This window comes from Carassius auratus, chromosome 16 (genome assembly GCF_003368295.1).
Source record: "Carassius auratus strain Wakin chromosome 16, ASM336829v1, whole genome shotgun sequence".
NCBI classification, from domain to species: domain Eukaryota; kingdom Metazoa; phylum Chordata; class Actinopteri; order Cypriniformes; family Cyprinidae; genus Carassius; species Carassius auratus.
Window position 1 is genome coordinate 6,337,934 of NC_039258.1, and position 12,676 is coordinate 6,350,609.

The 12,676-nt window shown below is 37.3% G+C and overlaps 1 protein-coding gene across 1 annotated transcript; it reads right to left on the reverse strand.

Moving 5' to 3' along the window:
- Positions 1-2,952: 2,952 nt before the first annotated feature.
- tp53inp1 (tumor protein p53 inducible nuclear protein 1) lies at positions 2,953-10,341 on the reverse strand. The gene is made up of 4 exons (XM_026283659.1): positions 10,105-10,341; positions 7,989-8,297; positions 5,743-6,094; positions 2,953-5,181 (listed from the first exon to the last, which is right to left on the reverse strand). The coding sequence occupies exons 2-4, from the start codon at positions 8,110-8,112 to the stop codon at positions 4,929-4,931; spliced, it is 729 nt and encodes a 242-aa protein (XP_026139444.1). The 5' UTR covers positions 8,113-8,297; positions 10,105-10,341; the 3' UTR covers positions 2,953-4,928.
- Positions 10,342-12,676: the final 2,335 nt, after the last annotated feature.

Sequence of the window (12,676 nt, forward strand, 5' to 3'; positions counted from 1 at the left end):
TATATATATATATATATATATATAATATATAATATATATATATAAAATATATATATATATATATATATATTATACACACACACACCCACACACATATATATATACATTGATAAATTATGTATATTAATGTAAAATAAAAATGTTAATGTACAAAAATAATGTATTCAGAAACATTAATTCAATGTTCAAGTCATTTAAAAAAATGCATTATTTATATCATGACATGAAATAGCAATACATAAATATTCTGATGTCCCTTTAAGTTCTTTTTATGGGTTAAATGACGTTTTATGCAGATTTTATTTCATTTATTTTTTTTGGGAGGGGGTGGGCACCCGTGAACTATTGAAAATATCAGAAAAAGTATAAAGGAAACGCCGTTACGACAGCTTCTTTACATCTATTTTGACCGCTCCCTGCACCCGTACCGTCAGTGCACGATTAGACGCACAAACAAAAAAAAAAGTGCGGCTGGCTTGACCGTGTACTTTCAAACCGCGGCTGGCTTGACCGCAGTGACTACAGCTGCCCCCCAAAAAACCCATCGAAGACGTATTTAAAGCGCATTAAGCACCAGTTTAACAGAAAATACAGTTAAAGCAACTCTTTGGTTACCCATAACGTTACCATTTGTCACAATAGCAGTTATTTTGACAATTTCAGAAGGTTACAAACGCACGTCCACGTACATACGAGGATCTAATCTGGCGCCTAAGGTTAGCAGAGCTGGCTAACTTTCAGCAACATCCCCCTCCGAGGTCGACATTACATTCAACTTTTGCTTACGAGATACTTCTAAACACATTCATTGCGCTTTCTGTCTGAACAATCTAGCTAAAACAGCTGCTTTAAGGGGTCTTCAACTTAAGTCGTAACTTGACCAAGTTAAAAGGCACAAATTTACGTTTTAAAGCAAAAGCAACATAAAACAACAGCACTTTGTCTGCTAAAACATGTTTACCAAACGATTTCAACTAAGTGAAATTTAAATAAAAAAAGATTACAGGTGAAAGAAGACTAAAGTAAGTGTCCTTACCGCAGTGTTCAGTGCAAATGAATGAAAGGATGGCGCCAAGCATTATATACCAGCGGTTCGCGGCTACTGCGCATGCGTCTCTTTTCAGCCTTTAAAAACAACCCGAAATATACATATAGCACTGTGTTTGGGGGCTAAAAATGACCGGACAGTCTCATGTGTGATGGTTTAAAAAACATCTGCATGGATTTAGAAACGACTATATTGATTGTTTGCGAGAAACCTACAGAAATGTCTGTGGTTTGTAGACTTGCTTTTAGCCGCGTCGACCTTTGGTTTAAATATGTAAAAAAACGCGCTTTCCTGCTTTCCCGGTTAAACGAATCCGGGGCTCGAGGAGCTAATGCATCATATGCGAATAGGTCTGTGTGTTAAAAGTCGCGTTTATATTAAATAATTACGGAGTTTTTGACTTTGAGGAGACGCTTCCTAGTTTGACAGCTTCTAGTGGGCGGGGATTCCAATCGGTTTGACCAATCCGGTTATTCTGTGAGAAACAACGTGCTCTTGTAAACAAACCCATGAGAGGATTCTTATTCTGACAGGCGTATTAAATAAGATACTTAACATTAATCTTATCATAATATTATTTGCATTTCACAAGCATAGATGTCAATTTATCAACCAAAACACTTGTTTGTTGTTGTTGTTCTTAAATTAATTATCTTGATTCTGTAATTATCATGTACAATTTTTTTGTGCCAAGGCGTTTGTATGTATTCTAGACCCTGGTTACATTGTTATATTTATCTGAGCATGAAAACAAAAATGACATGAATAGGCTAACATACATTTTACCGCTTTTGCACCCGGCAAGATAAACACTAAATAACACACAAGGGAAATACAGTTATATCGATACAAGATCAGTGTATCAGCTCTACTTAAACACGTAAAAAAAACTGATTGTTTTAACCTTTTAAAAAACTACAAAACTCCAGGAATAGTTTTTTTTGGAAAAGCGGAGCTTCAAACAGTAATCCCGCTCACTCTTTTGTTTTGTGTATGTTAAAATACGTCACATCCGGGGTGAGGGGAAATATTGCTACGTGGAATATGGAAATAAATAACTTCTTCTTAACGTTCTACGTCTTCAGAATGCAGACACCCTCAACATTCTATTTTCCATTAACTTTTTCAAACCAAAGTTATGAAAATTCTGAGGAACTCCAGTACAAAAGCTACTGCCACATTCAGAAATTAACTTTCTTATTAAGAATGTATTAAAATGCATTTTAACTTGTGAGGAAATAACATTACGTTTCCCTGGTCATATAAAACAGTATTAAGTACTAACTAAAATATTATATATCAAAATCAAGTCAAAAGCAAATATGGTATATTCTGATTTATATATCTGATTTTAGTCAATCAAAGCCATCATATTAACTGCACGTTCAGCATTGTTGAGAGACTATAAGACTATACATGCTACAGGTCACTAGGCACAAGAGGATTAGGAATCAATATAAAAAATATATCAAATGTTCCATAACAGAACAACAAAATGTATTATACTGACATTTTTACTCTAGCATTTTAAATATATTGGGCATTTTTGACCCTATGAGTAACCTTTAAAAGTACCAATGCATTAAGGAGAATAATGAGGAGGGCATGATTAAACTGGTACAGTTAGAAATCTTCTCTATTAAGGTTAATACCCACACTGGTACAATGAATAACAGGCTTGCAGTAATCATGGCTCGGGATTCTTTAGAGATTAGCTGAGTTGAGTTACAGGTTGGGATGAGTTATTGTAACGCTCAACTTTTCATTATAATTTGGTGTGGTGATTAAGTTAAAGTATAACTTACACATGATGCCTGAACATGCAAACATCGACCTAGTCTTTAAGACGTATGTCATTATATTTTAACATTCCTGTTCACTAAAAGAAAAGGCAGAAACCTTAATTTTATATTAAAATGTTTATTGAGAATGGAGTTTACATAATGACAATGCTACTCATATAAAACAGTCTGTGTATGACATTTATTCAAAACACATCAGTTCAAGAAAAAGATAAATAAACAATTGTAAATAATGCTAAACCCTACACTTTTGGCAAAGTGCTGTATTATTCCAGTAAACTCAAAAAAAAAGAAGAAAAAGAAAAAAGAAAATTCAACCAAAGCATAGTCTAAAACTTAGCAATGCCACAAAGAATTTTCTTCACACATTAAACATAGAAAACATTTGCTACATTTTGTGTAAAAGTTGACAGAGCAAGTGGCTCACAGAGACAAGGTAATCCTCTGTGCATAGTAAAATTACATTTGTTTGTGTCCCTTTGGACAAATTTCAAGTTCTTCACGGATGCATTGTCATACTGTTCACCTGGAAGGCACATGATCCCCAAATGCAATTCAAGGCTAAATCAAATCCCTGTTATGAATACCAAATACCAGGCATCTACTGACATAGTGAAAGAGGGCCTCTCCACTATTACTCAAGGAATCTGAAGAGAACCTTACGTCCCTTCCATTCCCTTCGTCCACAGAGAAAAATGTCAGAATACAATATACTGCTCAACACAGAATGCAGCAAGCGAAAGAAGAAAAGCTGTAGGTTTCCTTGAGTTGCTAATGCATGTAATATGCATTCAACTGAATGTCAAGAGTAACTGATTTCAGTTTCATTCATTAAGGGGAGACATTTACCTTGGCAGTGTCACTGGAAATTTACAACACCAGGTCACACGAGATGAAGGAATAAAGAGTAACAAACATAACCTACATAGAATTTTAAGTTTGTTGCTACTTTAAATATTTTGTTTAGCAAATACAATGTGTAACTAATCAAATAAAACATGAAAAAGGCATATAACACAAGAAGTCACTACATTGAAAAAAAAATGCTAACAGTTTCACTCCATTGTCAAAGGCTTTAACAGTCAGTTAAGAGAGTTTGTTTTCACAGTCCTTGGGGGAGCAAGCTTTCATTCAAAGTGTGAGACACGCATTATGTTAAAGATTTACATCAATCACAAATATTTCCACTAGGTAACATACACAAGTAAGAGGTTCTCCAGTATGTACAGAGACAATTTATTGTCTGCAAGTAATCTGCATTTTTAGCAAAGAGCAAAGGTGAACAGTGATGACCCTGAGACATGTACTGCAGATATAGAGCAAACATGAAAATTAGCATTACAACACTTGATGTCTTTTTTGTTTGTTTTTAACCTGTTGGAAAATTACCACTACACAGTCATACATCAAATCAGTCACTACAAATAGGAAAAACTGCTTACATACACATCTATGCAGATTACATACACTCTTATCAACTTCATACTGATATGTAATATATTCAATATTTTTTTCTTTTGAAAATATTTTGGAAGTTTTTTTTAAATATATTTTACATATTTTTATATCTACTGTGGAAACAAGGCTTTTAGTGATAATAAACCCAGTATATTTACAATTATTTAAAAGAGAAAAAAAAACTAAAGAGGAAGAAAGCACTGATCTACAGAATCACAGGCAGGTTCCTTCCTAACCAGAAAAGTGCTGCTGATGATTTCATCACTGATGTGACTGAACTTAGTATGGCTTTAAAAAAAGAAAATGCAAAGACAAGTTAAAGGCACTGAAAGTGCCAAGCTGCCTACACATGCTCCAACAGAGCACTACAACACCGTGCTCACTATAACAAGACACTTGGTTATTCAACCTTCATCACATATAACATAAGACAGAACCAGATGGAGCTTATAAAGGAAACAAGATGCAGACACATTCAGGTCAACCGGAACCTGCCGTGAAGTAAAGTGACCTATGGCATTGATTCTAAAGGACTCCGTTCCTTCTGGCGAAAAACTAAGTCTCCCAGTGTGGAAGGGGTGTCATGCAGGGGAGGACGGGGGAGTGCAGTGGGGACGGTCTCAGTAGTTGTACTGCCTCTGGCCCGGCTGGTGAACGTAGCCTCCAGTGGCTTTGGCCTGTCTGGCTCCGCCATCACGCAGCAGGTTGAGGCGGCGGAGGGCGTTGCGGGAAAGCTGCTGGCGCTCCATGTTTTCACGGATGCGCTGGGCCAAGCAGCCGTTCTTGGTCTGCTCCAGAAACCCAGCGTGAGCAGCAACCAGAGCAGCTGTGTAGCACCCAGAAGGGTGACTGGGCCGGCGCTGAACCTCAGATCTGCAAAGCCAAACAGGATCTCTAAGATTCAACTATTTCAGATTGTTATATAACAATTTAACACGTCCTCCTGACATTTTTGATTCTGGTGGGTCAGACGCAAGATTTTGAGTTCTGGTGGTTATGAGGAAGATTTGTTTTGTGTGTGTGTGAAGATTGTAATGAATTATAACAAGGACAGTTTCAATTTACATCAATACTTCATGTCCACATAATTATTTATTTGGTGAAATGCCATGTTATAAGTTGTCTGATTGAACATGACCCCAATTTTTTGTCTTGGCTCAATAAGTCTTAAGTAATTTTTGACCATTTATTCACTTATATGGCAAGTAGCCATTAATAAGCAAAATAATGTACAGCTAGAGCATAAACCCCTTCAGAGTGACAAAAATAAAAAATAAAAGGGGGGGGGGGCACAACGTTTTCCCTAAATGAGACACGTATAACAGTTTTTCTGAGTGTACAGCGGAATAATCTCCTGACAGGTTTTATTCTGCGATAACAACCAGTTGGATGTACATTAACACTCACAAGCAAAGATCTCAATCTGCCCTTTACCTTAAAATCGATGGCTCACGGGTGCTGTCCTTGGCAGGTCGTTGACGTGGGCTGTGAACAGCGTACACAGACATGCTGGGATGCTCGATCAGAAGGTTCTCCAGAGGACTGGTCTCCAACAGGACCGGAGCTCTGCCACCAGCCATGAAACACGGCGGAGGGGTGATGAACCAGCTCTCTTCCAGCCCACATGTCGCCTCTAGACTCAAGAAGTTGCCGTCCTCTGCGTCAGTGTCTGCCACCGAATCCAGAGAGGAGCAGGAGGAGCAGCGCACGGGAGAGTCCAGGGGAGCGACATCGTCAGAGCACACCTCCACCAGATCATCTCCACACGCACCGGAGCAGGCCTTTGCTACAGGAGCAGAGAGAATGTTATTACAGTAAAAAAACGGCTTCTATAGTAATCAGTTCATTAGATTTGAACAAAATACTGTCTGTAACATTTAAACATCAGTGTTCAACTTTTTTTGCATGGTTCACACTTTTTATAAAACCCCAAATTCAGCATGAAATGAAAATTGTGATAATTTTTTTCCACTATTGTGATGTTTATTCGGGTGAAAAAGCTTCTTGAGCGAGAAAAAATGTTGACGAGGGTACATGAAAAAAAAAAAAAAAAAAAAAAAAAAGAAGGAATGTACCCAGATAAATGTTTTACTATAATGAATTACTCACTCTGGAAGACAAAGCAATGAGGGGAAAAGTCCCATTGACACTGAAATAGTACTAGGCCTATATTTAATCCAAATCATATGTAGAGTGTAGAATATCACAACTTGGAATGCTGAGAAACCATAATTCCTCACTGTTTAACACTGAAAACATCTGAACACTTTCGAGATATCTGCATATATAATTTAAGTATCACCAGTTCTATCGAAAACAACTCCTATGTTTAGACAGAAACCGAGAGAGTAAATATTTTGCACACACTCCACTTCTGTTTGTCCTCTTCGTAGCTCCTGGCAGGGAACCAGAAATGGTGTAAACAGCTGGCTTTTTTGAGACGCTACACATTTAGTGGCCTCTAGAGGGCAGTGTAATCGAACTTTAAGTGAACTAACACTGCAGATCCTTGTCAGCCTTCACATGGAGTTTATGTGACAAATTTGAAATTACAGTGATAACACCTAATATTTACACTAAATGTAACACGACCAACTAGTGATTGGAGGGTCCCACACCCATAACATGGTGTTATAGAACACACAGAACTTCCCTTTCACAGAGCCACACCTTGTTTATCAGTAGCCTTGCAGCGTCCTGCCAGATGACATCAAACATATTCTCAACTCAGCTGCTTGAGAAAGCTTTTAACCCTCTTATGGCACTCTTCAATGTCCCTGAGTAGCCAGTTATCCTTTAGCCCTCTGACCATGACTTCCGTCAAGCTATATGGCTATGAAACAAGAGAAATGTTTTTAATATCCATTCCCTTCTTGTCTACCTCAGCCTTCAGGCAACGACTGATGCTTGTAATCGTTCCGTGTTCAAGGACGACAGACTTTATGTTCATAAAAGGTAACTTAATCTGTTCTATTTTTGTCGTAGACCCCATCATAGACACTTTTGTCTGACAGGCTAAAAGCGTTGTTGCCCATAAACATGTCTGTCCTAAAACAGGGAACTGGACCATCTAGACTGCCTTGCACCTGAAATATTCACACACATACACAATATGAGAAGGCCTGTATTTGGGCAGGCAGCTTATGAGAGGCATCATGTTAATGAGGGCATTGCGTCTGTGCCAGAGGTTACAGAATCTGTAATATGGCTCCTGCAGACCAAGTCATCAGTATCAACCGAGGTGATCTAGGGTCGTCTATTGGGAGAAATTAAGTGGAATTCTGTTTTTTAATGCATGTAAATTGATGCAGGTTGCAACCCCTTTTATGTACATAATAAGATAAATTTGAGAGTAAAATTGGATCTTCTATGCATGGTAAAAGTTGGCTATATAACTGGAAATTGATCTGATCCATTTCATGCAGACTTCAACATTATGATGGTATAGTAACATCAGCAGAAAATGAAAGTTGATTCAGAGAAAGAGCAAGTACATTTTAATTAGATTCTGAAGACACTTGTGAAGGACAATTAGACTAGCAAGCACCAATGTTCACAAACACCGTAGTTCTTTTGATGCAAACATCTTGTTCATTTCTGCATTTAGGGAGAAACTCTTACACAAGATCCATATTTCAGTTCACAAATCAGAAACAGGAAATGCAAGAAAGATCTCTCACCTAGATAATCTACCAAAATCCACTCATCATCTTCCTCCTTCTCGTTGAAGTCTGGATCCACAGGACATCCATTGTCCTCTTCCAGGGAGTCTCCAAACAAGATGCTGGTGAACCTCTGGAACATGATATTGCGCGAGGCTGGATAGTCCTGCTCGGTGTGGGCGAAGGCCGGGCTCTTTGGTCATCAGCTGCGGGAGCCGCTCACTGAGATCTTAGTAAAGGCGCTGAAGTGCATTTGTTACACCTTCTCAGCCGAGGAACACCTGATGAAGATCAGCCATAGCTCTTGTTGATTGTGCAAAACAGGCCCTGGAGGACAAGCAAGAAGATAACCGTGTTGTTAACGAAAATGTACACAAAAACTCACCAGCCTTCAAGTACAGAACATTTCCTGGTTCTGTCATGTTCTGCTGCGATTAGCCATAAATTACAGGTCATAAAATACAGACAGATATTCCTGAGAACAGACCAGCCAAAACAAAGCGGTCTAAAGTGTCTCTGCTGTCACAGATACTCTTCACACGAAGCTGATGCCTATGAAATCTGATCTTTGTACAGACTACAGATACACCCAGCCTCATTCAGGACTATGACTCATTAGGGTACCCTTATCCATTGTTTTGCTTCCAGCAACAAAGAGAGTCAGCTGTGAAGTGAAGGGCTACAAGCTGTTCTTCACCCCACTACATCATTAAAACAAGACAAACAATTCATACTCCCTTCCACCTGCTCATATAGTCATGGCAGCACTCTTTGTTTGTGTGTTTAGGGGGAGGGGGGCTATTATAGGGTCACATACATATAATAAGCACCCTTCTGAAGCCCAAAATGAGGATTATAGACTGACAAGCAGAGATAAGCAGGGCAGGGATGGCTTTTGTGTCAGCAGCCCAGAGGAAAACTGTATTGCTGAGAGGTCAATCTTTTATAGCTAAGGAGATATACATTAAACACACCAAGAACTCCATTATGTGTCTACTTGGTTTTCCATTAGATAGGAGATCTTCACTAAATACACATTTCTCAAAGGAAAAGCATTGAAGAGTATCATTTAATCTATCTGTTGCGATACACAACAAAAAAGCTCTAAATATAAATCATTAAAGATGTTAACAAAATTGAAATTGAACAAAAACCGTCTATGTATTTCATGTAGTAATAATAAAAATAAAAAAAATGCAAAGTGCAAATTAAGCTGCACTTGATGCTCATGCACATGACAATTAAAAACAATAAATAAATACAACTAAAGCAGAATATATTGGAACTGCACTTCCTTTTAAATAATCATCTAAATCCAAACCAGGTGGGATTCTACCCTGACCAAAATTGTATTCTGCTGATTTAGCTGGCTGAAAACTGGCCACCAATGAAAACAAGCTAACCATCTTAGACTACTGGTTTAAGCAGATATTTTAATATGCTATGTTTATTATTATTATTATTTATTTATTTATTTTTTCAGGCCCAAAACTGACCACTGACTGCACACATTTCAATATCCATTCACTGATATTGTTCAAATTTCTGGTCCAAAATATATATAAAATGGGAACAACATTTATTGTGGAAGCAAAGAACAAAACAAGGTACCTTACACTCAAGGTAATACAGTTAACTATCATCTTAGACTGTTAAAATAAAATTAATAACGCACCCATGCATTAAGAAAGCATGCACTGTCTCGCTTACTACAATCTGAATAACTGTACAGGTGCAAACATACATGAAAGCTGTATTTGCTTGTCATATATGATGGTTTGCTGACCCGCAGACAGAGCCTGGCCGGGGAGGGATGAGCGTAACCCTACACCGAGCGACTGGGCGGACCGTAAAATCCGAACATGCTCACATTGCAGAAACAAATAATCAACATATCAAATCGCCTGCAGGCTTTGACAGGTTGTGATATGCAGAATGTCTAATATATGCAAATACATTTTTCTTCCATTTTTAACACTGATCCTACATGTTCGATGAAAATGTCTAAATTTCTATTTTTTCCCCTACAACCTATATTAAGTAAATTGTGATAATACATTCATAGTATTCTTTAAGTCCATACGTTTCTATAACGTATTAATGCAGAATGTTCGTCGATGAGGTTTTAACTCACCTGCGGCAAAAAGTGATGTAAACAGGAAGAGGGTTGACTTCCAGAACAAAAACAGATCGCTTCAAGTGCTTGAGGTAGATTATTTGACGTGCGATATATAAAAATATATAAATACAATTCTTCCCGGAAGAAATTTAAAGTTTCTGGACCCTTCAGTTCGGAGTTTTGCAGTCGGTTCTTTTTTTCGTTTCTTCTCCGAGGTCTCAACTGCTCCCTTTGTTATTGTTGTGGAAAATTAACAGCTGATCGGTCGTTACGTAGCTGAGGACGGCCTATGGGCGGGGCATATCAGAACCCCCTCAGCCAATGAAATGTCGCCCCTGAGTATGACTGACTGTCACCAACGCACGTGACCTCATCCCGGGAAAGGCAAGACCGGGCAGAGCACTCCATGTTAAGGAGTGTCACTCGTTTAATGAGTTGTACTAAATTTCTGAAAATATTATTTAAAAATATAATGGTTTAATAAACCTTACATGTTGCCACCTTAACTTTTGAACCATTATTGGCAGAGCAGGATCAGGTCAGTGATAAACTAAGCATTTGGGACAATCCACTCACATTACATAACTGAAATGACTGGAATTTTTTCATGAAGTTTATCTTCAACCAGACAGTGCTAAAACATCCTGATGGCTCTAAAAACTTTTAACTATGTTAATGTGTACCTTAGTTTTCATCCAACTAAACAAACTGTTAAAAGAAAACAGCATAAGATTATGTACCGTCAGCTGGTAACCATAAACCATGACATAGCATCCTAAAAATGCATTTATTTACTTTAACAAATAAATAAATGCACATAAAATATAGAATTGATTATTGGAAAAGAAGATTACACAGCTTTAAAACTGGCCTATCTGACCACAGAACGCATGACTGACCAATCAGAATCAAGTGCATCTAATAATGATTAAAATACTTGAGTAAAACTGACGTTTTGGGGTAAATTGTAAGTAGTATCTTCTTTTTAGCTCTTTATTGAGTGAAATGTTTAGAACAAAACATTGAAATCCTCCCTATTGTAGATGTAGGTCACCAGTTTTTTGGGAACAAAGCACTCCACCCCCCTCAACCCAGCTCAGATGGATGTATTCAAGAAGGCTGTTTTGCTGAGAGGCCTGTAAAGATTTAGCCATGGCCCATTTTCTGCCCCCGCTAAGACACTATAGTTTGAACAAAAGGACTTGCCCTGGTGAGATCCAATAAAGCAAGCCAAACATGTTATTGCATCGTCCATATATTCAGATATTAATCTATATAGATAATTTATAAAATATTATAATTATTAATAGCTAATGATATTAAAATACATTTTAGGCTTAATGTTTAGAAATATTCATTTTACAATAAAGAAACAACAAATGAGAGTGATATGTAAGTGTTAAAGGATTTGAAGTATACTTAGTATGAATGTATTTTAAATAAATTATGAGATTTTTTAATTACTGTATATACTGCATAATTGAGGATAGAAATTCCAGCCCTACTCAATGCCGAATAGCATTTGTACCCTTTGTCCCCTCTTCCCTTGAAATGAAACAGATCACCTTTTCATCAATATTGAAAAAAAAGTAACTTTCTTTCCTGGTTTGGAATGATGTCTCTGACACTTTTTCTAGTTTACTATCTAATCAGGCAACTTTTTCAGACCACAACACTTGTCCCGATTATGTACATGAGGGAAATTTTCCTGTTGGATAAATATGTTATAACCCTTCATTTTCCCCCTGTTGGATGACATGAGAGTGAATCAACATTTCTTCTGTATCTGGATATTTCCTTTATTTACTCTCCAAAACAAGGTCGCACCTGCTCACTCTGGGTTAAACCAAAAAGATAAGCCACAATCCACCCTGACCTCGGCAGGCCTTGTCTGAAGTGCTGTCAGAACATCCAGTCATTTAACTAACTGATTAAAATGTCAGTCAAGAGTTTGACTAGTTGGAAAAGTAACTTTTTGGATGAAGTAAGAGTTTATTGCATGCTATTTATTATTTGAGCATTTTTTAAATAAAATACATTATTGTATTATAAATTATTTAAAAAAGCTCAAAAAATCTGAACAAAACAGATGCCTAATTGCACCCTAACTAGGCTTAAGATTTCTAATCTATTGTCTGAACTGATTTTTATCAAACCCTGCCATAACAGAACATATTGTCCATTATGATTTCACAGCATTCCTGATATAAACAACATATTATCCACCATCCACCGTTCAGAGGTCCACACTCTGATGTAATTCTGTTAATGTTTAGGGCATGTACCAAACCTGTTGTGCAACAAACCATAGTCAAGTTATTTAATTTGACGTAAAATGAGCGAATGAAAACAAGGCTGTGAGGGATAGTAATGCAATATAATAGTTTTTGTGGTGGTCTTTATACAGGTCCACACATATATTATCAGTGGTAACTTTTGTGAGTCATTCTTTGATGTAATTAATACAAGTGTCCATGGATGACGAAACTCATATGTCATCGAATCCTTGTGGCATTTCCAGAGCCTCTTTTTCTGACGCAGCTTGATGTCAAAAAAGGAGTATGACGTAAGAGTTTATTCACGAAAA